Source organism: Aaosphaeria arxii (genome assembly GCF_010015735.1).
Source record: "Aaosphaeria arxii CBS 175.79 unplaced genomic scaffold BU24scaffold_4, whole genome shotgun sequence".
Lineage (NCBI taxonomy): Eukaryota > Fungi > Ascomycota > Dothideomycetes > Pleosporales > Aaosphaeria > Aaosphaeria arxii.
In genome coordinates, this window is record NW_022983477.1 from 1,925,039 (window position 1) to 1,951,002 (window position 25,964).

General features: G+C 48.6%; 11 protein-coding genes and 1 non-coding gene across 12 annotated transcripts; 7 read left to right on the forward strand and 5 right to left on the reverse strand.

Annotated features, from left to right (window-relative positions):
• Positions 1 to 76: 76 nt before the first annotated feature.
• Positions 77 to 637, reverse strand: BU24DRAFT_187506 (uncharacterized protein). The gene has a single exon (XM_033521674.1). The coding sequence runs from the start codon at positions 528 to 530 to the stop codon at positions 201 to 203; it is 330 nt and encodes a 109-aa protein (XP_033384243.1). The 5' UTR covers positions 531 to 637; the 3' UTR covers positions 77 to 200.
• Positions 638 to 894: 257 nt separating this feature from the next.
• BU24DRAFT_462126 (mevalonate kinase) lies at positions 895 to 2,588 on the forward strand (the record flags this gene model as incomplete). Its single annotated transcript, XM_033531963.1, has 2 exons — positions 895 to 1,050; positions 1,158 to 2,588. 2 exons carry the CDS (start codon positions 895 to 897, stop codon positions 2,586 to 2,588), a joined length of 1,587 nt encoding a protein of 528 aa, XP_033384244.1.
• A 705-nt stretch (positions 2,589 to 3,293) lies between these two features.
• On the reverse strand, positions 3,294 to 5,104 carry BU24DRAFT_422217 (pre-rRNA-processing protein pno1). Its single transcript, XM_033527934.1, has 8 exons — positions 4,688 to 5,104; positions 4,504 to 4,528; positions 4,272 to 4,452; positions 4,152 to 4,199; positions 4,076 to 4,093; positions 3,911 to 3,953; positions 3,760 to 3,835; positions 3,294 to 3,670 (listed from the first exon to the last, which is right to left on the reverse strand). The coding sequence occupies exons 1-8, from the start codon at positions 4,985 to 4,987 to the stop codon at positions 3,549 to 3,551; spliced, it is 813 nt and encodes a 270-aa protein (XP_033384245.1). The 5' UTR covers positions 4,988 to 5,104; the 3' UTR covers positions 3,294 to 3,548.
• A 104-nt stretch (positions 5,105 to 5,208) lies between these two features.
• BU24DRAFT_462128 (uncharacterized protein) lies at positions 5,209 to 5,926 on the forward strand (the record flags this gene model as incomplete). The annotated part of the gene is made up of 2 exons (XM_033531964.1): positions 5,209 to 5,379; positions 5,432 to 5,926. 2 exons carry the CDS (start codon positions 5,209 to 5,211, stop codon positions 5,924 to 5,926), a joined length of 666 nt encoding a protein of 221 aa, XP_033384246.1.
• Positions 5,927 to 5,987: 61 nt separating this feature from the next.
• BU24DRAFT_422218 (uncharacterized protein) lies at positions 5,988 to 7,261 on the reverse strand. Its single transcript, XM_033527935.1, has one exon. It carries the CDS (start codon positions 7,220 to 7,222, stop codon positions 6,455 to 6,457), a length of 768 nt encoding a protein of 255 aa, XP_033384247.1. The 5' UTR covers positions 7,223 to 7,261; the 3' UTR covers positions 5,988 to 6,454.
• Positions 7,262 to 8,016: 755 nt separating this feature from the next.
• BU24DRAFT_187617 (uncharacterized protein) lies at positions 8,017 to 9,426 on the forward strand. The gene is made up of 3 exons (XM_033521675.1): positions 8,017 to 8,480; positions 8,584 to 8,849; positions 8,966 to 9,426. Exons 1-3 carry the CDS (start codon positions 8,212 to 8,214, stop codon positions 9,280 to 9,282), a joined length of 852 nt encoding a protein of 283 aa, XP_033384248.1. The 5' UTR covers positions 8,017 to 8,211; the 3' UTR covers positions 9,283 to 9,426.
• A 1,888-nt stretch (positions 9,427 to 11,314) lies between these two features.
• Positions 11,315 to 13,335, forward strand: BU24DRAFT_433216 (siderophore iron transporter; the record flags this gene model as incomplete). The annotated part of the gene is made up of 5 exons (XM_033529958.1): positions 11,315 to 11,527; positions 11,579 to 11,812; positions 11,862 to 11,893; positions 11,947 to 12,701; positions 12,752 to 13,335. The coding sequence occupies 5 exons, from the start codon at positions 11,315 to 11,317 to the stop codon at positions 13,333 to 13,335; spliced, it is 1,818 nt and encodes a 605-aa protein (XP_033384249.1).
• Positions 13,336 to 13,865: 530 nt separating this feature from the next.
• On the forward strand, positions 13,866 to 13,965 carry BU24DRAFT_t36. Its single transcript has one exon. It is a non-coding gene; the product is annotated as a tRNA-Glu (tRNA).
• A 395-nt stretch (positions 13,966 to 14,360) lies between these two features.
• On the reverse strand, positions 14,361 to 15,351 carry BU24DRAFT_422221 (uncharacterized protein; the record flags this gene model as incomplete). Its single annotated transcript, XM_033527936.1, has 4 exons — positions 15,304 to 15,351; positions 15,214 to 15,254; positions 15,005 to 15,162; positions 14,361 to 14,942 (listed from the first exon to the last, which is right to left on the reverse strand). Coding segments are annotated over exons 3-4 (436 nt in total), but the record flags the coding sequence as incomplete, so codon positions are not given.
• A 42-nt stretch (positions 15,352 to 15,393) lies between these two features.
• On the reverse strand, positions 15,394 to 17,633 carry BU24DRAFT_422223 (uncharacterized protein). Its single transcript, XM_033527937.1, has 3 exons — positions 17,226 to 17,633; positions 16,355 to 17,174; positions 15,394 to 16,305 (listed from the first exon to the last, which is right to left on the reverse strand). Exons 1-3 carry the CDS (start codon positions 17,521 to 17,523, stop codon positions 15,414 to 15,416), a joined length of 2,010 nt encoding a protein of 669 aa, XP_033384251.1. The 5' UTR covers positions 17,524 to 17,633; the 3' UTR covers positions 15,394 to 15,413.
• Positions 17,634 to 17,755: 122 nt separating this feature from the next.
• BU24DRAFT_422224 (uncharacterized protein) lies at positions 17,756 to 20,270 on the forward strand. Its single transcript, XM_033527938.1, has 3 exons — positions 17,756 to 18,150; positions 18,208 to 18,838; positions 18,895 to 20,270. The coding sequence occupies exons 1-3, from the start codon at positions 17,824 to 17,826 to the stop codon at positions 19,821 to 19,823; spliced, it is 1,887 nt and encodes a 628-aa protein (XP_033384252.1). The 5' UTR covers positions 17,756 to 17,823; the 3' UTR covers positions 19,824 to 20,270.
• A 2,314-nt stretch (positions 20,271 to 22,584) lies between these two features.
• BU24DRAFT_433217 (uncharacterized protein) lies at positions 22,585 to 25,359 on the forward strand (the record flags this gene model as incomplete). Its single annotated transcript, XM_033529959.1, has 3 exons — positions 22,585 to 22,739; positions 22,799 to 24,830; positions 24,886 to 25,359. 3 exons carry the CDS (start codon positions 22,585 to 22,587, stop codon positions 25,357 to 25,359), a joined length of 2,661 nt encoding a protein of 886 aa, XP_033384253.1.
• Between the last annotated feature and the right edge of the window lie 605 nt (positions 25,360 to 25,964).

Sequence of the window (25,964 nt, forward strand, 5' to 3'; positions counted from 1 at the left end):
ATTAGCTGCTGTTACTACTACGGAGTACTGCTGCCTCCACAGTCCTTGATACAGCACGCTCTTTTTCTGTAACCCCTTACCTTGTCTTTACCCTTTACCCAACCCCCAGTCCAGCTGGCCTCCTACTGCGCCTAATTACTCTACTATACCGTACCTTACCTTACCTTACGCTGTGAGTCTGGGTCTTGTAATCCAGGTGGTTAGTACGAGTGTTGAGTAGTGTGACTGAGTGCAGACTGCAGACAGACTGCGACCGCCTGCATCCAGCCCAGCTGCCCCAAACTCAAATCTCCCAGCTCCCAGCAACGCGGCGGCCACCCCCCCCCCCTTCCTGTTCCGCCCAAAAAAGAAAAACACCACACCACACAACATACAGTCGACAGTCTACAGTACCACCCACATCCATACACACGCATACACACGCATACACACGCATACGCCGAACCGCCCCAAGAAAAAAAACATCCTCGCTCTCTCACTCGTTCAATCAATTCCTCCTCTTCGCTTTCATAATCCGTCTGTGCGTACATTACATGCGCTTCGTCATGGCTACAACCAACGGATCAATCCGCAGGCAGGATCACGGTGCTCCTGGTACGTCCGACCTTTTTCTATCCCATCCGTATCGTCAGCCGGTACATACGGTACATACCTACTCTACTCTACTGTACTCTCCTCTCTACTCAGATTCTTTTCTGTCTTGAATCTCTGCCGTACTCTACCCCTTCCTTGCCCTTATCCTACATGCAATTCCCTCCCATACCTTACCTTACCAATCCATACACGCCTGTCTTAGCTGACCACCACTCCCACCCATCGACAGATCCTCTTAAACCCCAACGTTCTACCTCATCGCATGCCACTCAAACTCCAGATCACTCTCCAATCGACACAATGCCTGCGCAATTACTCTCGCAGCTTCCCACGCCCGCCGCGACTCGCCTCAATGGCCACGCTCCCCTCATGAAGAGGAAGCAATCCTCTCCCATGATGCCTTCCTTCATGGTATCTGCGCCTGGCAAGGTCATTGTCTATGGCGAACATGCGGTCGTTCACGGCAAGGCAAGTTGCGCCCAGGAGCAAACCCCCTTCCACTTTTGGATCAATTCCTTCCCAATCCAATGGACGACTCAACATAGGCTAACAGTCATTGGTAGGCCGCAATTGCTGCTGCAATCTCCCTTCGTTCATACCTACTCGTCTCCTTTCTCTCGAAATCGCATCGTACCGTCTCCCTACGATTCCCAGACATCAACCTCGAGCATACCTGGAACATTGACGAACTGCCCTGGGAAGTCTTCTCCGCAAAGGGCAAGAAAAGGAACTACTACGACCTCGTAACAACACTGGACCCGGACTTCATAGCTGCCTTGCAACCGCACGTTGACGTTGTTTCCCCCCATGTCCCTGAATCTACGCGCAAGATCCATCAGGCATCCGCCACAACGTTCCTCTACCTCTACTGCTCGCTCGCGTCGCGAAGATCGCCGCCCTGCATATACACCCTCCGCTCGACGATCCCAATTGGCGCCGGCCTCGGCAGCAGCGCCAGTATCTCAGTATGTTTGAGCGCTGCTCTTCTCCTCCAGATCCGAGCCTTGAGCGGACCGCACCAGGACCAGCCAGCACAGGAATGTGAGCTCCAGATCGAGCGAATCAACAGATGGGCGTTTGTGGGCGAGATGTGCATTCACGGGAACCCCTCTGGCGTTGACAACACCGTTTCCGCCGGAGGAAAGGCCGTGCTTTTCCAGCGAAGGGACTATACCAAACCGCCTATGGTTGCCCCCATCTGGAACTTCCCTGAGCTGCCCCTCCTTCTGGTCAACACGCGCCAGTCGAGGAGCACGTTGACTGAGGTTGCCAAAGTTGCTACCTTGAGGGAGACTCACCCACTTCTCATTGAGAACGTTCTCGATTCGATAGGCATGATCACCGAGTCCGCCCACCGACTCCTCACCTCTCCAGGCTTCAACCCACGAAACCCCTCTCCGTCCGCCTTGAAGCACCTCGGTGACCTCATCACTATCAACCACGGTCTCCTCGTTTCTCTCGGAGTCTCTCATCCTAAGTTGGAGCGCATTCGCGAGCTTATCGACCATACCGGCATCGGCTGGACCAAGTTGACAGGTGCTGGAGGCGGTGGTTGCGCCATTACGATCCTTAAACCACAGCCGACTTCCCTTCAGCCCAACGGCAACGGCAACGGACTCCACCATTCGGATAGTTCCTCCGACGAATCTGAAGACAGCGAGGAGGCCGATTGCAGCGCCAGCATCATTTCCAACACGACCAAGCTCAAGCACAAGATCCTCGACACTCTCGAAGTAAAACTTGAGAACGAGGGCTTCGAGAAGTTCGAGATTACCCTCGCGGGAGACGGTGTCGGAGTCCTCTGGCCTGCCGTTCTGCACAACGGCAACGAAGAAGAGGGTGGTGAGGAGATCGACCAGGAGAAGTTCCTCCGAGCCGAAGGCACAGAAGGCATCGAACGATTAGTAGGTGTCATCAGCAGCGCCCGCAGAAAGCTACCGCGAGACGTGAGAGAAGGCTGGAAGTTCTGGAGGCCTTGGGAGACCGACGCATAAGTTTCCTTCTCTTGTTCATTTCTTCGATTCTCGCACCTAGAAGGTTCATTTTCTTCTCATTTTTTATTCTATTCCGCTACTTAGTTTTCTGCATTGGGTTTCATCATTTTCTCTTGGGATTCTGGTTTCTTGTCGTACTGCACCTCCTTCATGGATCAAGTTTCTATTTTCCTTCTCGTGTATGTATATATTTGGACTATTCACGAGCGGGGCCGCATATTGGCGTCCTTTTCGTTCCTCTTCTCATTTCATGGTTTCTTCGCCTTACTTCCACTGCTCTTCTTGCGTCTGACTTCTCTCTAATCTGTCTCTCCACCTTTCACTACTCACTTTTACCACGTCTTTGACCACTGTAACAACACCAACCCAACACGCTATACTTTGTTTTAATCTCCCCAATAGCCACGCCACGCTACGCACGCCCAGACGTGAGCGTTTTTCTTTCACAAAACCAAGACAGAGTAGACAAATGGAAAAAGAGAAGAGGAAGAGAGAGAGGGAAGGGCGTGAACAAAAGGAAAACAAAAACAACGTAGTTTTAATAAAGCTTAGATCCTCGAAAACTCTAGCCATGTCGTCAAATATCGTCAATTCACATTTATACACTCACTCACGGGCATACTCGCCGCTGTTCTGTCGGTTCTTTCCTCCAAGTGATCGGTAGACGGTGAAGTAGACAACAATTTCAATGCATGCATATCATGGTTCGTTCATGTATGAAATTCATTTTTCTCTACGCCGCCTCTCTCTCGGTCTATATATAAAACCAACCTCTCAGTCCCCAGAAAGAGAGCCGAAGCCAGCCACACATCGTTGACCCCTCATATCTTTTTTGAGCAAACACCATAAGGAATAGATGAAAAAGTGAGGTAAAACGCCAGGGAAATGCAGAATAACGAACAAGTGGGGGGTGGGAAGAGGCATGACAAGGGGGTCGTGATGTCATGTTAACAAAGTCATTCAAAAGCGCTCCTTCATCCTGCCGGCGACGGTGCGCAGGCCGCCGTACACTTTTCCGGGCGTCTTGCCCAGGATGAGAGAGACGATGGACTCGCGTGCTATGTGGATGTTTTGGAAACCGCCTGCATAAACTCGTTAGTTTTTGAACGTCTGTTAGGTGTGTTGTGAAGAGGGGGAAATTGGGGAGGGGGAGGGTGATGAATGGACGTACCGAGGATGTGGATCTTGGAGTCGGCGAGTACGACGCGGGTTTTGCTGGCGTTTTCGATGGCGAATTTGGTTTTTCCCTGCGAAGAAGAGAGATGTCAGTGGGATTTTTGAGGTGAGGTGGGAGGGAGCTGGGGGGGGGGGGTAATGCTTACGTCTTTTCCGGCGATACGGCCGATTGCTCGAGCTAAATGGTCTCTGTTGTTTTGGGGAAGCGGTTAGCTTGTGGATGATCATTGATTGGTCGGGATTTACGACTTGATTGCTGTCGAAGAGAAGAGTGGTGTTGTGTCTTTCGTATGGCGGGGAGTTTTTCTTACCCGTTGAGAGTTTTTACACTACGAATCATGTTAGTTGTGTTTCTGGAGGTTGTTCTACGCGCCCTGATAGACTTACTCCTTGATTTCAAAAGTCTCAATGTACAAATCATCCAATCGCAACAGCCTAGCGGGAAATCGTCAGCATTTTCGTTGAGAGGTAGTCCACAAGTTTCCCTTGTCGGAGGGTGAGCCATACGCGATCGCATCGTCTACGTCGAAACCCAGTGTGAATGCCTTGACGAAGTCCTCTCCCTTCTGCAGCGCTCCAATGTCGGTTGTCTGTTCGCTCGTTCGCAGTTCGACGGCCTTGCTCTTGGTGTTGACTCGGCATTGTAGTTTCAAGTGCTCGACGAGTGGTGGGTACATCTTGGGCCATGCTGGACAACATGTCAGTATAAGGTGGTTCTGGATCGAATTGCTGGACTTACCGTTTTTGAGAGGAGTGAGTCGGTGCTATAAGTCAAGCGTCAGTATATCTTGAAACTTTCTTTGGGCTTCCCGGGGACTCAATGGAGGTATGAGCAAGACATGTCTGCTTTGCACTCGTGTTCCACTCTTGGAACCTAACTACAATCCAGACATGCCCTCCTAATATGGCTGTTCGTTACGTACAGGTGGGATAGGCACTTTTCGCAGTTCGCGCTTAAAACTCAACGGCACAACATGTGTGTCTGGGGCAAATCGTGGAATTGCCTTTCCATCCTCGTTCATTGTGATATCCTCGGAGTTCTCTTCCGGCGCATTCGAAATCGTAGGGATGGGTGCGGAAGGGCCGTCCGCTGGAAGCACACTCATATCGATCAATCCATCCTCATTTGTGGGTAGCGAAGTGGTCATGGCCATGTCTTGGTCCGCTGCGATGTTCTCTGCCAATTCTTCTGGGCGGCGCTGGAGCGCAGTTGGGGCCGGCATTTTTTCTTTCTCTTTCCTGATCTCTCTTCTTTCCTAAAGTGTCCTGCGACTGAGTGCGCCGATTTATGCGGTTCGAGGTGGGTTGACGTTCGTGCTTCGTAAAGTATAACTTTTTGGCGGGGAAAAGTCGAAGTGGCTATCGATAATTTTGCCTACTCTAATCGGAATTTTGGGCGCCAAGATTTTAGCGCGCCCTGGTTTGCGGACCTCCGAGCTTGACGATGAACTTCAGCGAAACGTTAAGCACACAACATCTGGAGTGGTCCCGAGTCGCAAAGGGCCCAATCGACAAGTATGAACGCATTCCAGTGCTTGAGAGTCGTTGCTCGGCCGGCAGTGTCTGGCGCAACGCTCCTAAGGCCGTCTCTTGGGGTCATGTCTGCAATGCAACGGTATGGATCGAATCATCTCATAGTTACGGAGCACCTGCTAATATGCCCTCAGACAAACTGCTCCCTCGGCGACACGCTCAATATCTCTTCTGGCTATGCGAAGACCAGTGGTTCCCGCATCGGCGCTTCCCAGCACGGCAACGAATGCCATCCCATCTGCAGAAGCCTTGGACCTTGCACAAAAGATATCCTCTCATCCCGGTCTCGCAACAACACAGGTGCGATGTGGACCGCGAAACACATACAATCCCAGTCAGCTTGTACGCAAGAGGCGGCATGGTTTCCTATCGAGGCTCAAGACGAAGAAGGGGCGGAAGCTTTTGATGCGAAGGATCTTGAAGGGACGATGGAATTTGAGCCATTGAGCTATCTATCGCAAGGGAAGGGATCCGTTAGTCGGAGTAGGTTTTCGGGTTGTACATATAGCCCATCACAGCACCATATTATGAAATCGGCAGCAATTATGCGAATGACGATGAAAGGCATCGAAAGAGAGGGGGCTTATGCATACAATGGCGCAGCCTTTTGTCAAGACATACAATTGTAGACATACTGTACATCACCATCACCTATGGAATATCGAATCAAAATTACTAGTCATACTGCTGGGCAAATCCAGCCTGGCAAGTGAAGTAGAATATTATATTCTGAGTTGTTATGTACAATAGGCGTGCTAGCATGACCCACACCATACACATGTAGCCAGATACCAAATTATAAAACCGAAAAATTCTTTGGAGTCTTCCCTCAAAGAACGGGTATGTCAATATCGTTTCGTCGTCTGTAAAAGCCATCAAACCGAAAAGGAGTAATTCGTTGGCTTCTGTCAGATCCGCAGATGGAATCCGAGCAAGGCTCACACGAATCCTGGCTCGTCAAAAATATGCACTATGAGAGTCCATAAGAGGACTGAGAATTTGTCATCAATGGATAGCATCATGCTTGATTGCGAGCTGCTTCGGACCATGTCAATATTTTTTTGGCCAAAGAGTTCGCACTGAACCATACTGCAATGGCTCGGTTTCTCGGCGGCTCTGCAAAGGTCCGGTTCATCCTCGTCTTTTAACAATAATCGTCATTTGCTTTCAATCCCGTCGAACAGATCATCTTTCGCGTCTTCTAGAGCATCCATCTTTTTCATTTGATCCTCGACATCGTTGATTCTATGCAGAATTGACGCAATTGTGGCATCTCTAGCCTTTTCCTGCCTCTTGAGCGTTTCAAGAGACATAGATGCGTAGTTCATGGGCCTTTGAGGTGTCAACGGGGCCACCTCTGTGTCTTCCAATTTGGCCTTTTTTCGGGCAAGTAGACCTCTGAGCGCGAAAATGTTTGAGTCTCTTTCCTTGAGAATTAACTCCAGCGATTGGCGCTCTGCATCCTGCTCCACTTTCCTTCTCTTGGCTGCTTCTTCCGTTTTCAGTTCTTCACGAGCGCTCTGCCACTTCCGGACTGCCTCTTTCGCGGTATTTTCAATGTGAGCGAACCTGGCGGGTCCTATCATCTGTCCGCCATACCATCTTGCAACAACGATGACACCTTCCACCTTCATGTCTTCAAGAATGCTCTTCAGTCGTGAACCGGCCCACTTCTCTCCGTCATCATCATGACCTAGGTCATACAGAACCATGGATTCCGGCCTGAGAGACCTTTGACGGGAGGGCTTCCTCCATGCTGCAATGCGATGTGTTGCTGTGACGAACTCGTCCAAGCCTTGCAATGTCTTGACGGGGAGCGTAGGAGAAAACGCAGCAACGAAGACAGATTCTCGATCCTCAATACGTTTGGACCGAAATATCTCCAGTGAGTCAGCTGGGGTAGCGGAGCGTTCCCTCTTTCTCATGTCTAACTGCACGGTGGGTTCATGTGGGTGGGGAAGTGGACGGCTCGGCTCGGTGAGCAAAGGTGAGAGCTGCATATACATATTCGAATACAAAAGGAGTAAGTCTAGCCGACTTGTACTACAACAACAACCATCATCTTCTCATCATGGGCGTCGGGTTTTCAAGAGGTAATTCTGGTCCGCTCATGCTGATCCGAGTATTTCTTTTGTTAAGAGACACAGTATTCTACCTCAGTGTTCCTCTGTTTAACATACTTGTACAGCGGTGCTCGTTTACATAAACACTAGAGTAATACTTTAACATCAACGAAAAGATGTTCTCTCGTGCCACAAGTAACTTTTCAATCCTCTTAAAACGAACACAGCAATGAGTATATGAGCCCGATAACTCCCAATTGAGTCGTACGCTCACAACTTCGAGCAGTTATCATTGTCCGAAGGCATGGAAAGAAAGGCTATCATTGCCTTGAAAGCATCATACCGTTGCTACTCAATAATGAGACCTCCGTCTTGCACTAATGATCAGAATTGTGTATCATATCAAATCATGTTCTCACTATTCAGAGACTGGAATTTGCCTTTCACTGACGTAGACTAAAGGCCATGAAGAAAAATGGCATGTGTCAAGATTTCTGAACGAACTGAGATTGATTCTCAATCTGATGACCAACTTTATTTCCTGGGCGCCGACTCTCACTTGAATTATCACTTGACACGATGATCAAGTGCGGTTGAGCACGTAATTTAGGCATCATTATTGGTGAAAATTAAGCTTATTTCTTCTATAGGAGTTTTGGATTTTTCTATTTCTACCCCAGCGCCTCCTTCACCTTTCCAGCCTTTTTCTTCGAGACCATCTACAAGGCAGTTCAAGGGAAAGCTTTCAACTTGGAATCACAAACCTTCTACCCCGAAGGCGCAAACCTCGTTAGCTGAGAGGTGCCATCTACTTCGATTTCGATTCCACCAAGGGCTTCAGGACAGGCAAAATGGGTCGCTACGAAACCCTCAATTCCAATACCAAAGATTTGGTGAACTGTCTTCTGCCCGGCATCGCATCAAACTTCGAGATCGAGGATGTCATCGAAGTCATTCCGGAGGACATTCGTATGCGCAAATGGGACTGTGAGCGGCGTGAACATATCAAGGACGCCGCGGAGGATGATCCTCGCAACTGGGGGGTTCAACTCTTGAAGGATCTCATCACGATCTCGCGCTTGAAGCAAGGAAACCTTGCCGAGTTCCAAGCTGACTTGAGGTATGTTTAGCAGTTCGGTGGTCTCTTTGTCACATCTTCTGCCAAGTTGTGCCGCCAATCATTCTGGAAATACACCGTCTAGAGAAACTAACATATCCATCAGGGCTCAGATACTGCCACATGAGGAAAAGCACCCGTGGGTTCGGTTGGCCGACATCAAGGAGATCAAGGATAGGTACGAGAAGCCTGAGCGGGCAGAGGAGGAACTTGATGTGCAAGAAGAAGAAGCCTCAGAGTCGGATTATGACTATCAGCTAGAGGAGCTGGTAGAGTTGGAGGAGCGACCTAGGAAGCGCGGCCGCAGGTCAAATGCAGAAAACGACAGTGAGCGCTTCCAAGCCCGCCAGGTAACGAACCGCGGACGAAAGAGTGAGTCCAAACTTTCCCATCTATGCAAACTCCACCATCATTTTACTAGCTACACAGACCCTCTTAACGGATCATTAGATTACTTTAATCAAATTGATGATGGCTAACTTCTGCAGGCAAAACCAAGCGACTTCGTCGTGACCCAAGCGTCGGCTGGGAGCGACCTGGAAGACACAACTACCCCCACCCAGCACGCAGCGAAGAATCCTATGACCGTAGCGTCAGCGCCGTCCCTGTTAATGCCGATGAATTGGACGACATGTCTGTGGAAGAGCTTCAAGCTCACCTTGAGCTGGCTGAGGCCGAGTTGCGCACAGCTCGCATGCGAGCCACTCTTCTTGGAAAACGGCGCAGGCTTGGTGGACCGCATGACACCCCCCTTCTTATCCAGTCGGCACCTGCCTACGATGATGACGATGCGATAAACGAGTAGCCAACACACCGAACACCGTCATCAGCAATAGGATCGGACAAGCTGCGGAGAATTATTTGAACAATTCACGCAGCTGAACACTCGGCCTCTCTGTCCCGCTGTCTGTCAAGCTACACCAAAATTGCTGGATATGACATGACTTGGGGGGACATTTATTGGCTTATATCACATTCTCAGATGACCTGGAATATCATCAAAGCATTCGACATATTTCACTTAGCTTAGCTATCATTATTTGCGGGGTCAATAGCCTGCAAGGTTATCTCATACACTGGGTAGGATAGACTATCAATCATGAAAGCTGAAGCCAACTTCAACAATGCCTGCTATATTGCCTTTCCCACCGTAGTCATTCCTTACCACAATAATGTATAATATCAACCCACAAAATATCGATAAAGGACTGTGCTTTTACGCAAGGATTTAAGTGAGGAATGTCTACAAAACAGTACAAAATTCGGAACCCCTTTCGAAAGTCCACGCCACTTCGGTAACACCAGTCCTACTCAAATGATGCTAAATAAAATCTCGGAAGAAATAGATGCTCTTGAGGCGAGCAAGACCGCTTCAGATCTATGATGTGGCTCGAGAACAGCACCAAACGGCTCTTCCCATGTTCATACAAGGATAGGGTACGGTGGCGGTACTCTGAGGACTAAATCTACGATCGCTTGCTAGAGAGCGGTGTGGAATCACTTCTGGTACTCATACCTGCATCAGGACTCCAGACCCAAGCCTGTTGGTCATTTTTGAAACAGGCGGCCAGCGCCTGTCAGGGTCATAACACTTATGCATCCAAGTCTTACCAGTTTTATAGTGTAAGTGACCAGTCTCGAAGTCTTACCGAGCGATATCAATGTTGACATAAACTACCTATGGTTGATGACGTATGCACGTGTCCCTGGCTTGCCTTTTTCGAAGGCGCGTTCGTTTCAAGACTACCCGGTTCCAGGCGTAAGTGAAGAAAGCGTAAATGTTAAGATTTCTTTGCTTTTTCGAAAGAGTCTTGCAGATCTGGCCCATTTCAGAGTCGGATATTTACAAGAAAACTATTATGTTGTTTCCTGCCGCCTCTTCCATCCAAGAAGCTCGTATTTGAACAAAGCAATCCATTATATCCTATACTTGAATGACATTACAATTCAACCCTCGTTGCAGGATAATAATTGCCACATCCATGCATATCTCTGAAAACGGTGCCTGCTATGTTTCCCTCTGGTCTGTGAATAGTTCGTATGTTAATAAAATGGATCTTACTAGATGCAGATCAAATGTTCATTCCGTGATTGTATCTGTTTAGGGAATATTACATTGTTACTCTTTGCTGTTCAGAAAAAATCTTTCTGTCCACTCACCAAGGCTTTGCAATGGCTGGCACCAAAGAATATCTCGGACTGGTCAGATGAATGATATAATAAAACGTGATCAATGTCAAACATTCGACAAAGGCCAAGCGTGGACTCTATGCTTCGTGGGCATAAGGGGCTCCCCGAAGCTATGGTCAGTCAGAAACTAGATAGCCGGATATCGTCACCCGCAATGATTCGCGTTGTCCAGACCCAAAATCAGCATTACCCCGGATTCTCCACATGCACTCTCCATAATAATGAGAGCTTGACTCGATTAGTTTACTTTAGTATCCAGACATACGGGACGTTTACCCCAGAGTCTAGCAGTGCTCCGAGCATACGCGATAAGCGACAACATCAGGCCGCCTTCATGTATCTATCACATAGTCATATCACTGTCTAGTTCACCCATTCGAACCAATGGAGCAGGCTTGGGAACGCTTAGTTCATTGCCAAATATCCCAATTCTTGTCCCCCACCTGGTATCGCTTGGAGTTCTCCGCATCGTGTGGAGGGTGGGCGAAGTTGGACTGGTCTGATATATTATGTTTGTTTCCTCTTGAATCCCCCAGATCTGCGGCATCTGTCGGAAAATAGTTTTGAAATTCTCATCAATTGAATTGCTGTCACGCTCAGGTTCCCCATTGTACTGCGTTTACCATTTGCTTTGACCACAGAGCAACATGACAACAACGGAAGACCATGCCTCCACCAAGGCTGGGCCAATACACAATGAACATATCGCCTCAAGCGAGAAGCGAAATTCATTGGAGCACACCTTGACAAACGATATTCACGGGTTTGAGGTCGATTATGCAGCCTTGCCAAAAGGGTACTATACCAGTCGCTTCTTCGTCGGAACCTTTTTCGCCACTGGTCTAGCGATCATATGCGGCGTAAGTGACAGATTGTGTAATTTCAATACCCGGGCACTAACAGTCCTATAGACAGGTGCCTTTGGATTCGCGGCCCCAATCCTGGGCGTGATCAATGCTGATATTGGACCCGACGACCGATATGTCTGGATCTCACTCGTTTACAATGCCGTTTTGGCCGTGTTCCTCTCTCCTGTTGGGCGTCTCTCGGACATTTTTGGCCGTCGATACTTCTTCGTGGGTGGTGCGATTGTTGCAATCATAGGTAGCATCGTTTGTGCTACTGCACAGGATATCACCACGCTGGTGCGTACATCAGTGAAGGACTCTGAGCCGACACTAACAACATGCAAAGATTGGCGGCAATGTACTTCTAGCAGCTGCTACGTAAGTTGTCATACTTCTTGCTTAAAGGACTGCAAAATTCTAACAATTACAAGCGCCACACAGCTTAGCTTCCATTTCGTTATCGGCGAGCTCGTACCAATGAAGCATCGATATGTCGCTATTGGCATCATCTATGCATTCACTTATAGCTCATCTGGTATGGGCCCAGCTATATCTGCTTCCTTCATTGCACACTATCCCAGTGTTGGCTGGCGAGGTGTATACTGGCTTTTACTTGCTTTGAATTCTGCAGCTTTCATTTGCTGGACAGCCTTTTATTTCCCACCAACGTTCGACGAGAAGCACAGGAATGACGAGAACCGTAGCAAAATGTACTGGCTCAAGCATTTCGATTGGATTGGTACATTCCTATTCGCCAGCGGCTTCATCGTCTTCTTGATGGGATTATCGTGGGGTGGCACAGTGTATCCCTGGAGGTCAGCTGCTGTCATTGCTGCCATAATTGTCGGCTTTGCGGTCATGACCGCCTTTGTTCTATGGGAGATCTATGCACCCATCAAGGAGCCACTTATTCCCATGCATCTTTTCAAGAATGGACGCTGGGTATCAGCTGTTGTACTGTTGGGTCTTGGAGCTGGCGTCTATTATGCATTCTCGATCGTATGGCCTGCTCAAGCTGCAGTTCTCTACGGAAATGGAGATACTATGCGAGTTGGATACATGAGCACTATTGTAGGGCTTGGGATAATCACTGGACAAGTCATCGCAGGATTCCTGGCAGTACCTATCGGGAAGACGCGTTTTCAGTGCATGGTTGCCTTTCTTCTTGGTGGTATCTTCCTCGGAGGTACGTCTAAGCATCAATTCGGATTTATAATGATCACTGACATATCGTAGCTGCTGCCATTGCAAATGTGGACAACTTTGGCGCTACTCTCTCTCTCATACTTCTTGGATGTATCTTCATCGGATGGAATGAGTCGATCTGCCTCGCCAATGCAACGATTCTTGTCGAAGACCAGCGTGAAATCGGCGTTGCCGGTGGAACAGCTGGATCTGTACGAGCGGCCATTTGTGCCGTTCTTGTCGCTATCTACACCACAATCATGACCAATAGACTTGGGGAGACCATTCCTTCTCAAGTCCCACCGAAAGTGGTCGCTGCAGGATTGCCGGAGTCCAGCGTACCGGCGTTTTTACAGGCACTCCCCCTGGGAGGTAACGCCTTTGCCAATGTGCCAGGTATCACAGACCGTATACTCGCGCTTGGAATGAGAGCATACCAGGATGCAAATGCGGATGCGTTCAGGACTGTCTATCTTGCTACCATCGCTTTCTCCGCTGTAGCTGTCATACTCACGTGGTGGGCACCAAACACAGACGATCTGATGAATGACAAAGTAGCAGCCACATTGAATCATGAAGGTCAGAAGGTCGATGAGAAAATGGTAGAAAAGCATTCTATGGCGACTAATGTTTGAGCGGAGTGACTATCATGTTCTTAAGCTCTAGGCGGTGTCGATACTATATAAATCTGTACTCCTTATCAGGATTTCCGCTTATATCAATGCATTCATGATAAATTGAAGAAGGAATCAATCATGATGGTGTATATATACTTCGACAGCGTGTCACGAATCAACTTACTCAATCAAACAGAAGGGTGTATTCAAACGAAAAATATTAGCAAATAATTGAACGATTCAAAAAAAAAAAAGGGCTTGAAGCTGTAAAATAAATGAAGAAGATGGCCTAGGGAAAGCAAGGGGTACGCAGTCAGAGTTGTTGATTTTGTAGTGATCCGCATCTTTTGGTTATAGCAAAAAAAACTCTTCGGGGTGCTAGTGGTAGCGAGATAAGGTACAAACCCACACAACGCCTGGACTGAACCGCAAACGAGATTTTATACTCCAATGTAAACTACTGAAGGGCTTTTTCCTTTTAGATGGTAAATGCACATGCAATATGTATTTTTTAGTGATCAAAACTTCCATCAATTAAACAAGAAACATCCGATATGGTCTAGTGGCTAGGATTTGCCGCTCTCATCACGAGAGTCAGTTACACTTTCAAGTGCCGGCAAGGCCCGGGTTCGATTCCCGGTGTCGGAATTACTCTGTTTTTGCTTTTTTGATCACTATTCTGTTTGTTGTGTTGGCGTTGCGGTGCTGGAGGTTTTTTTTTTGGGGGTGTGGTTGGCGGGTGTTTAGCAAGTGACTGGTGTTCAGCACAACCGTGGGGCTGGTTGGTTGTTCAATCAGAACTTTTTTTTTCCACTAGAAACTTTATAATTATCATTACTACTACTGTCTTGATCTAGTGCACTTATTATCTTATAGCACTATTTGCAAATCTTGCGTAGATATCAATGAAAGGATGTGCTACTACCTACTACACATGTGGTTGCGAAAATACTGTTTAGTGTACTCTGTATGACATTATCTTAACTCATAGTTGCTAAGGCTGAATGCCTAATAAGGTTCTAGCTTTTCGGGAATCGAGTAAACTGAGTCTCTACAGGTTTGATAGTACCCTGACTAGCTTGCATGTCTTCAAGTAGAAATCAGTAGACTCTGGTAAGATTTATAAAGGCACTGTACTAGCGACAACACACTCAGATAGCTAGATACATTATGACCACTACGCCTCTGGATTTGCACACATTGCGAAAAGACAGAAGATCTTTTCAAACAGCGTGTCTATCTTGAGACATTCGATCAGGAGGGGAGAAGATAGTACAGGTACCCGAAAAAGAGAAAGGTAGACAGAGTCAAGTATTCAAACTGATCAAAAATGTTAAGCTATCGTGTGTTGTTGCCAGTAAAAAACCAATCTTGCCAGGTCATCTGGCTGAACCATGCCTAAATTCTTGACTTTAACGTTGTGTTCAACGGGGACATGAATCCCAAATCTTATGCGGCATGCTGCGGGTAGGGCAGGCTCGCTACTATCCATGATTACTCCAATGGTCTTGTGAGTCTCTCCCTTTAGTAGCTGTGGGGGTTCTCCAACAGAATATACGACTGCATGTTCTTCAGGATCTACTCCTATTTCTCGAGTTGCACCACCCCCATAAGTGAATACCGGACTATTTTGCGTATGTCAGTCTATCAACGATATGGCACCGTTCGCTACAATGACCAGACTCACCACGCATAGAAATAAGTCTTACGGGGTGGAACTCGCACAACGATGAATCGTCTGATTTGTGTGTCTATCTGCTCGCTGACGAATGGTGCTGCTCTTATGAAGGAATTGTCGGCTGTTGCTGTAGACCCGTACGCTTCTGTAAAGAGCATAGAGAACATCTGATTTTGTCAATTATAGCCTTCAAGGTTGTCGACATCAAGAGTGCTTACCCGACCAACACAAAAAAATCCTGGATCTTGAAGCTTGTAGCCTTTGATTACATGAGATGCTATTTTTTCTGTAATATTGTAACTACTTACTTAGATGAGGAGTGCTTGATGCAGAGAAGTAGTCTTGGGATTCCATTCCTTCTCCCGGGTCTGGACTCGCTAGATGCGATATTAGCGATGGGAAGTATTATCAATCTAACTTAGACGACGACAACGAAACAAGTACTTATGGGCGGCGTGGGTATCTTACGATTCTGAGAAGCCGGCACCAAATTCGACCACCCTGCTGCCCAATCTCGATCAGCAGTTTCCTGTGAGTCGTGTATTTGATTGCTTGGAAATTGTTGTTGGTAATCATGAATTCTCTCGGTCTCGTGAACCTTTGATATGTCTATCCTCATGGGTTGCTGGAAAGTTTTTGAGCTCAATGCTGCTGGTACAACTGGTGGAATTGGCTGAGCAGACTCGGGTTTGTTGTATGTGGGGGCAGAATTTTCAACCGTGAACAATGATGGGTCTATGGAATGATCCTCATCCTTTTGTTCTTTGGAGTCGATAGGATCGAACACAATGGGCACATTAACATCGCTGTTTATGTGCTGATCATGATTTTCGCCATCATCATCATCCCCTTTTACACTGAGCTCGATAGGATCGTCTATTGTGGACGAGCTCCAATCGCTGTTTACGTGTTGTGCATCCTCTCCACCGTCCTCTTCCACATCTCTTGAAAGTGCAAACAACGCAATAGATTCAAGATGTTCGGCAATGTGTGGTTCAAGCAGCATCAGTCGGCGCTTTTCGGGGCAAAGTGGGCACGAAACTATGTCTAATCCATCAAGTGGCCGTTCCGATATGTCGATCAATACTGGAAGCTGCTCGGCAGCTATGACAGAATGGCGATCGACAACATGACGAGAAAAGAGAGCTTTGCTCTCAAATTTTAAATCATGCTCATCACAGACCCACTGTCGGCGATGTACTTGGATTTCGTGGTAGATCCAATCACGACGTGTGGAATACTGTTTATCGGGGTCGCTACAACTCTCAAAGGTGCAAACATACGGTCTCAAGTCTCGAAATATATGTTTCCTACAGCTGTTAGAGCGGAATCGCGCCATCGATAGAGGGCTATTCTTACTTCCATTCTTGGCGACTTTGCATTACTTGTGAATCTAGCATGGAATGACAATAAGGGCATTCAAAGGAGGGCACAACTCGTGAAGAAGAGGGAACTGGGGGAACACGGTTCAGTCGTTTGTTTCCAACGTTTGTTTCCGCGTATAATGTTCCTGCCACGGTCTGCTTTCCAAATATGTCCGACGCAGCAATATTCGAAAAGGTGTGTCGTGTCTTAATGGACTTCGAGTATTGGCTTTCGGTTTCCGTCCTGTCTCGTTGGATACTGCCTGAGTCAGTTGGATGTTGAACAGATGATTTGTCCATCGCAAGGTCTAATTCTGATTCAACCCTGTCTGGATGCCTGGACCAGTACAAGAGTTGTTCTCTCCTTTTGGTGTTTGCCAATGCAAGTCGCTGTATTAGTATAGGTTCAGAGCCTGCGGACCTGCCAACGATTACATCAGGAGTCGTGACAAGCTCACGCTCATCCAACCCCTTCTTTGATTGCCTCCATTCTTGGAACTTCTCTTCCACGTGACGGATATCGTACTGGTAGAATGGTGCCACACGGGCATCGAAATCCTTTCCTCTCGTAGAATGTAGATACTTTCTAATGAAGCCAGGTCGAATGATTAGGTGTGAGAGTTGATAAAGCGAATCAACATCGTCAGCAATATGTCTTAATACCGAGTTCAGTCGAGGACTCTTGGCGGGTACTGATTCGTTGTCATCGCTACTATCTGAACTCAACGATATTGTTTCATCTCCGTCGTATGTTTCGTAATCCGGTTGAGATACTGCAGCAGCACCTCTCCACTGGTTTTGGCTGAGTTCGACCGCTACGGTGAATGAGCTACCTATACATTTCGGTACCATACATAAGAACATACCTGTACGTAGTTGACGCTCTAGCTTGGTAAGTATGTCTACTGCGACCTCCTTCGTTGACTCATTCTTCCGGAGAGTATCTTCCAGGGATCCTCGCGAAGAAGGTGGCAGCATAGCACGAGTTTCCTCGCCCCATGCACGAAGACGTCCGTAGAGCTCGAGCGATCGTGATAGCCCCGAACTTGTTAACCTAGGGTCATTACTTAACTCGAAGAGCAGATGCCGAAAATGTGCAAGGCATGAGTTATATATGGTCGATATGGATGAGGGCACGTCTGAATACCCTGCTCGTTCTGGCATGTTCGTGTGGAGGCCTTGAATCTATATGGTTCATGTGTGCTGAATATTTGGAGACACCCGATTATTAGTCGACTGGATGTTTGCAAGTAGGCATCGAAGTCAACGAATCCAAGACCCCGCAACTGAGAGATATGCATGCCCCGCAGCTGAGAGATATACGTGCCCCGCCGCAGTGATTACATTTCAGCCTTGTTGAGGGATTCAGAACTACGCACCTTCATGTAGGTGCGTGTGACAATTGCAAGACTTTGACGCCGACTTATCCACCTATATCTATAACGACTAACTAAGATTAACATCATGGAAACCGCGGGCGTAGTGCTAGGTGCAGTTCCTCTCATACTCTTCGCCTTAGAAAACTACGGGAAGGTATGGGATCCTCTGAAACAGGCCTGGCGTTGGGAGGAAACCGTCCTGACAATGAAGAATGATATATTCCTCCAAAAACAGCAGTTGGATACGACGCTTGAGGCACTGGGTCTCGTACATCCAACAATGTCTGAGGTGGAATTAGCACTGCAAATGTTTCATCCTCTTCAGTGTGAGCAATTCATGCACACCATTTCTGAGATGGATGATCTGATCAATACAATCTCAAACAATTTGTATCCTGATGCAGATGGTCCGGTAAGAATTCCAAGGACAGCTATTCTATATCTATACAGCACTAATATCATTTACCAGCCTAGTTGGGCCTATGCGAGATCTGATCGGGTACAATGGGAATGGAGAAGAGTAAAACGAGGTTTTGGGTCCAGGAAAAGGAAAGAAATTATTAAACAATTGCAATCTAGCAACATTGCACTAAGGAAATGCGGTCTTGAGAAACGAGAGATCCCTACGGACTCCCACAACCGAATCGTAACCTCAATACGCGGACGTTTCGACGACAAAAGGACGAAGGCCATTCGAGCTAACGCTGTCACTCTTCATGAAGCCATTAGCCTTGGCCTAGGATGTAATTGTCCAGACGCCCATAGAGGCAACCTTCAGCTTAACTGGCATGAGAACAAACCGCTTGCCACAGGTGCTTTTCACTGCCTTCTGGCGACCAATATACAGACCCCAGCCAACAATGTCTCCTGGAAATCTTTGTCCATGTTTATCGAAGAAGGCAAGAACCATTCATCCGTTACCTCTCGTGCGCCAACGCCCATTACAAATCCGACACTATCACCACTTGTCGACCCGTCGATAACTCACCCCTCACTGCGGCAATCTGATGCTAAAACTGTCCGTATTTTTGGTTTCAATATCACTAGAGAACCATCTCGTCGGCAGAAGTCTCCATGTCAGTCCACCATAATCCCATCAGGTACGGCTTTGTGATTTCCTCTTGTCAAAAGACCTCACTGATAGCTAAAGCAACAGCTTCCAGCACAACAATTATCAACCCGCTGCTGAGCCCGAGAAGCCCACCATCTGTGCGGCCTTTGCAGCTATGCAGTGCCCTTCAAACTACGCAGATAACCAATACATCACTTGGGTACCTTCCCATTCCAAACTCTAATCCTGCCAAACAGCTGCACGTCGTGTTGGAAGACATCCCCGGCAGCACGGCTGCCACTACAAAACGAACAATACACCTACGCTCCCTCCTCCACCGGACTTTGGATATCGCAACGAACCGAAGACTCGGCCTCTCCAGAAAACAGCGCTTCGGTGTCGCTGCCGCGTTAACATGGGCAGTGCTCCATCTCCGCGACTCCCCCTGGCTGACCGGCACCCTCGACGACGAAGCAATCCATATGTTCTTCGAGAGTCAACAGACCAGCACAACACCCACAACGACGACAACGAGTATCAACATTCTAGACCATCCATACTTCTCCTACGATTTCCATACCTCAAACCCACCCACGCCGCGACCCAGCACCCCAGCCGCCTCCTTCCAAAGCACCCAGATCCCCAATCTCTTCCTCTTCACCCTTGGCATCCGCCTCATAGAACTAGGACGCAACATCCCCTTCTCCCGCCTCCGCCAGGACTACCAATCATCGCCCTCCGCCGCATTCTCCCGGACCTCGACCTCTTCCACGCAGGCCCCCACGCTCATCGACGACTTCGAAGTCGCGAAGGCACAGTACGACGAGCTTTGTCTGGACCCGGGGCCCAGCTATGCAAATGCCGTGGATAGGTGTCTGAGTGCCTTGTTTCCGGGCGGTGGGGGAGGGGCCAGCATGATGAGGCATTCGTTTGAGAATCCGGGGTTCAGGAGGTCGTTTTATGAGGACGTTGTTGCTCCGGTGCAGGCGACATTCCAGATGGTGCCTGGGGAGTATCGGGACTTGGTTATTTGAGTGTGTTGAGGGAAGAGTATGTATGAGAATATGTATTCAGGGGTTGGTCAAGGAGTGGAACGGTTGAGATCATATTACATCTATGCAGGGCCGTGTCGAAGACATCTATCCGCCGGACTCAAAAGAATCTCGATTCTGGAGCATGAAGATAGGTAGCATGGTGGGACAAGGTCACCGGTACATATCAAGAGATCAACGAAGATGAATCAGAGAACCTCTGAGTATTCGAAGCATCTGAGACCATTCGCCCACCCTTTTTTTTTCATATTCAATCCTCGCGGCAGAGTCATCAAAAAGATGTTGTACACATACGACTTATTTCGACGATAAGCTGCAGAACTACTATCCTCAAAGGGGTTGTCTACAGGCTTTATTGTCGAAGGCACTACTGTTCCTTGTAAAGTGTTTTGTAGTCAGATGAGTATATTGAAACCTGCGAGAAGGAACACATGGACGGAATAGTCCGTAGACTACAGTCTATTATTACCTGGTGGCGAGAAGGGAGATCTTATACTCGGCTTCATTTTGGAATCTACGTAGCGCCAACAGGCGGTATGTCTGATTGTTTAAAGACGATCATACTGACTTCAGTCAAGATTAAGGAGTCTGCATTCACCGCATGTCATTTCACAATGCGAATTCGTCCGAGTAAGGAGTCAAGATTGAGTAGATGGCTCGAGGTGGTACGAATGAGACGTCGCCTAGCATTGACCTGGAAGGACCTGACTTCTAGACCCGGTCAGACTTCAGCTGCTCGACATCCAAAGCGGGCCTTGCAGTGTGGAGTGCAGGGAGATGTTACGACATCAGCAGTGCGAGTGATACATGCATGTACATCCGAATTCGGTGTTGCTGATGGAATTGTGTTGAGTGAGGAGCATATCGGGCAAATGTGAAATGCCGCCTTGGCTATTGACATGGGAATCGGCCCTCTTCGTAGGCATGCCTGTCCTTCGGGGTCGGTAGAGTGAGGCTACTTATCATGAGAAATGAATCACACGGAGGCCAATTCGCCCTGTTCCCATGTTTGAACGGTCGACTCGGGGGACGATAACTTGGGGACGGTTCATCTAACATGATCACTTGATCGATGACTTGTCACGCTTGTCAATTGATAAATTCCCGAACAAAGTGTTTTGTGGGGTTGCTGACAATCGTTTTAGTGAGGCACTACCTCAGTACCCCAGAGGGAACCGAATAGTCGGTGATCAGCATATGTAAGAATACGAACAGGGTGCTGATGGATGAATATCCGCTAGTGCGACTCAAAGAGCAAAGCAGTGATTCTGACAGTGAACCTCCCTTCGCATTTTCAGGTTTTCGATCATCAATCAGCCATGAGAAGTACCGGTGAAGCGTAGCGCAATCCTCGCGTCATCTAGACGTATCAAGAGGAGCCCTGGCTATCTGACGACCAAAGAACAAGAGTTGTGATCTTGACTCGACGACTCAGCGCGTATTCATCAGGCTTGAGCTGATGTCGGAGGCGAGGACTAACTATCAGATGCGGTCTGTACTACTGTGATATGCGAACAATTGTGCTTCAGCGCCAACTTTATCTGGCAGTCATGCGGACGATTCTGAATATCGTCGACATAGGAGTGCACCAAGCCGCTGCATCCTATTGCCGCAGAGCTACAGAGAGATCGAGGCAAGGTGATTCACATGATTGATATCATTTGATACGTATGTACTCGGTACTCCGTAGATGTTCGGTATCCATAATTGACAATGTATGTCACGAGAATGTTATACTATGAATATGTCGCACGAAACCTATAACTCATCACCCATGGAAAATCGTGGGAGTCTCAAACGTGTGCTTTGTCCTTCTGGCAAGGTCTAATGAAGAATCATTAGAACAGCCAGCAACTCTGCGGGGAAGCAATAGAGTGCTGGGAGGACTTCCTTGCGGTGAATGTGAAGAAGAAAAGAAAAAAAGGACGATTGACATTGAAGGTCAGGGATTTTAAGATGCCAAGATGTCGGGTGGGTGGTGGTGCGTGCGGGCGCCTGACGCGTCTGACTCGCCGAGGGAAGGAAAGAGGAGCAAGGCAAGGAAAGAGCGAGTGAGGCGGCTGAGGTGACACTGACCCGGCGCCATATGCTGTACGGTAGTTTCTAGGTACACAGTAAGGCCATCGAATTTTGGCGGCTAGAAAAGGGTGAACGGAGGGTGCGGAGTGGACATGGTACGAGTATGGGTAGCCATGGCCCATGGGTAGGTAGCACGGTACGCGTAGGTAGGTAGGTAGGGTAGATACCGAGCAGTAGTAGATCCTCGTAGTGCTGAGGCAGTTTAAACTTTTTTCAATCCAACTGTAATCGACCTGACCAGACCCTCTCACCGCAGAACGGGTCGGTCTTCAATCAAGGGAAAGGCTGTCGTTGACCGTTTTTTTCGAAGATGCGTTGTTTCAGACAGAATGCTTGCGCTGCCGCGGTTCGCAGTAGTCATACTGTGACGGGAGGCAGACATTTGCCTGTGTCCTTCATCTCCAGTGGCATCAGTAGTGGTCGTGGTCATGGATTTGGTAACAACAGGGCACCTCCGCCGCTACTGACCGACCGGAGGTCGCTGCACAGCTTCCCCTCTAGTCCATCTCACATTAAATACCCCACCACATACACTTCAACAGCTACTGCTCCTACTACCCTCACAAACATCACCCCGCGGCGGACTCTCCCACCTAATCCCGCTCGTACTACCATCAACAACCTTACCACCGTACCCGTTCGACATTGCTCTCACCGACGCAACATGTGCAAGCACTTCGGCGTCGATTCCCACGGCTCCTCCGTCGATATCACAAAGGCTCGTGAGGTCCTGCCCACCAATGTCAAGCCTACCCATTACGACCTCACCCTCGAACCAGACTTTGGCACCTTCAAATACAAAGGAACTGTTGTCATTGAGTATGTACCGCCACCTGTGCTTTCCCCTCTCCTCTGTCCCAAATCTGATCTTGCCATAGCTTGGACGTGAACGATGATTCCACATCGATAGCCTTGAATACCACCGACCTCGAGATCCACTCCGCGACTGTATCCAGCGGCCAGCAGACCATTGCCGACAAGCCTACTCTCTCCCACGATGAAGACAAGCAAACCACCACGGTCGCCTTCGACGGCACTCTTTCAAAGGGCAGCAAGGCGCAGCTGACACTCACATTCACGGGCACATTGAACGACAACATGGCAGGCTTCTACCGCTCTTCCTTCAAAGACGGTAATGGCGAGACTACATGGATGGCCACCACCCAGATGGAGCCTACGGACGCAAGGCGAGCTTTCCCCTGCTTCGACGAGCCTGCGCTCAAGGCTGAGTTTACCGTAACTCTCATCGCCGACGAGAAGATGACATGCTTGAGCAACATGGACGTCGCCTCGGAGAAGACTGTGGAGTCTACCATCACCAGCGGACTCAATCGCAAGGCCGTCACCTTCAACAAGACACCCCTCATGTCGACATACCTTTTGGCCTTCATCATTGGAGAGCTCAATTACATCGAGACAAAGGCATTCCGCGTTCCCGTCAGGGTCTATGCGCCCAAGGATCGCGACATTGAACACGGTCGCTTCTCGGTCGAGCTTGCAGCGAAGACCTTGGATTTCTATGAGAAGACATTCGATAGCGAATTTCCGTTGCCAAAGATGGACATGGTGGCCATTCCCGACTTCAGCGCTGGAGCCATGGAGAATTGGGGTCTCGTCACGTATCGTGTTGTCGATGTGCTCATTGACGAGAAGGTCAGTGGCGCTGCGGTGAAGCAACGGGTGGCCGAGACGGTGCAACACGAGCTTGCGCATCAGTGGTTCGGCAATCTTGTCACCATGGATTTCTGGGATGGATTGTGGCTTAACGAGGGTTTCGCTACCTGGATGTCATGGTACTCTTGCAACGTCTTCTACCCTGACTGGAAGGTCTGGGAAGGATATGTCACAGATAACCTTTCGAGTGCTCTTTCGCTCGATTCTCTGCGCAGCAGTCACCCGATCGAGGTTCCTGTCCAACGAGCGGACGAGATCAACCAAATATTCGATGCAATCTCGTACTCAAAGGGATCTTGTGTGCTGCGCATGATCTCCAAGTACCTCGGCGAGGAGGTCTTCATGGAGGGCGTACGCAGGTACCTCAAGAAACACGCGTATGGCAACACCCAGACAGGCGATCTCTGGGCCGCCCTTGCCGATGCAAGTGGCAAGGATGTTGAGAAGGTCATGGACATCTGGACCAAGAAGGTTGGCTTCCCAGTGGTCACCGTCACCGAGAAGCCCGAGTCAAACTCCATCCATGTGAAGCAGAATCGCTTCTTGCGAACGGCCGATGTGAAGCCTGAGGAGGACGAGACCCTCTGGCCTGTCTTCCTCGGACTCCGCTCCAAGGATGGCGTAGACGAGAACTTGACATTGGCTTCGAGAGAAGCAGACTTTGAGGTGAAGGATCTTGAATTCTTCAAGCTCAACGCCGACCATACCTCACTTTACCGAACCTCTTACTCGCCCGAGCGCTTGGAGAAGCTTGGAGTTGCTGCTAAGAATGGGTTGATGACTGTGGAAGACCGCGCTGGTATGATCGCCGATGCAGGTTCTCTTGCTTCTTCCGGCTACCAGAAGACCTCTGGCATTCTCTCACTTCTCGATGGCTTCAAGACCGAACCCAATTTTGTTGTCTGGCAAGAAATCAGCAGCCGTATTGCCGTGCTCCGCTCTGCCTGGATGTTCGAGGAGCCAGCTGTTAAGGAGGCACTCAAGAAGTTCCAACTGGATCTGTCCAAGGACAAGGCACATGAGTTGGGTTGGACCTTCAGCGAGAAGGATGGCCACATCGAGCAACAGTTCAAGGCACTGATGTACGGCACTGCTGGTGTTGCAAACGATGAAACCATTGTCAAGGCTACTTTCGATATGTTCGAGAAGTTCAAGGCTGGCGATAAAACAGCCATCCACCCCAATCTTCGAGGCAGCGCGTACGCCATTCTTTTGACCCATGGAGGAAAGGAAGAGGTAAGTTTGAATTCTAAACGGTCAATACTATTTTCATGATCTAACAAGTCTACAGTACGAGGTGATTCTTCATGAAGCTCTTCACGCAAACACGAGCGACGAGCGCAACAGTGCCCTCCGAAGCCTTGGCCGCGCGAAGGACCCCGAACTCATCCAACGCACTCTTGCGCTATCCATCAGCGAGGACGTGAAGGGACAGGACATTTACTTGCCCATCTCAGCACTCCGGACGCACCCCGAAGGTATCAACGCCCTGTGGAAGTGGGTGAAGGACAACTGGGAGGAGCTTGAGAGGCGTCTTCCCCCCAGCTTGAGCATGCTCAGCTCGGTCGTCTCCATCACCACTTCTAGCTTCACGCACCAGGAGCACATTGACGACATCCAAAAGTTCTTCTCCACTAAGAGCACCAAGGGTTTCGACAAGGCGCTCGCACAGAGCTGTGACGCAATTAGCGCAAAGGCAGCTTGGATCAAGCGCGACTCTGAGGATGTCAAGGCTTGGCTCAAGAAGCATGGCTATCTCCAGTAGATGGTTGGTGGGACAAAAGTGCTCATATATTCCTATAATGACCTCGAACCACGATCACCTGGAGTGATACCTGCCTGGTTCTCCAAAACGAATCTGCATCATTTAGATATGAATGGCAGATACGAATGTACAATATAGATGGTTATATAATAGCAAAAAAGCGAAAATATAATTGTAACAATCAAGTTTTATTCCCATGGACGGATCTTGGTTCCGGTCTGTACCAGTAAGGCGCATTCGTAGGGCAAGGCAATAGCTTGGCAAGCTGCCCTATCGATAAACAAAAAGGCATGGTAGCGAAGCGGGTGTGTATATTTATAGACTCATGACTGATTGTTGGGATGCATACGTCTACTTCAGCATTGCAGTATGTAGTGCAACAGTTGATCTTGGAATATATAGACCCTTGATAATTCTACATGATGATATCAAATTGGAAGTCGATGCACTCTACGATTGAAGATTATGACTTTAGACTGAATTTATCTAGCGATTGCAGGGACCATAAATCTAGTCGTCGATCGCCGCATTGAGCGCAACGTCAGCCGCTTCGAACGCGTACCAAGACCCGAACGAACATGTGAGAATCACCAACCGGTCAGTCC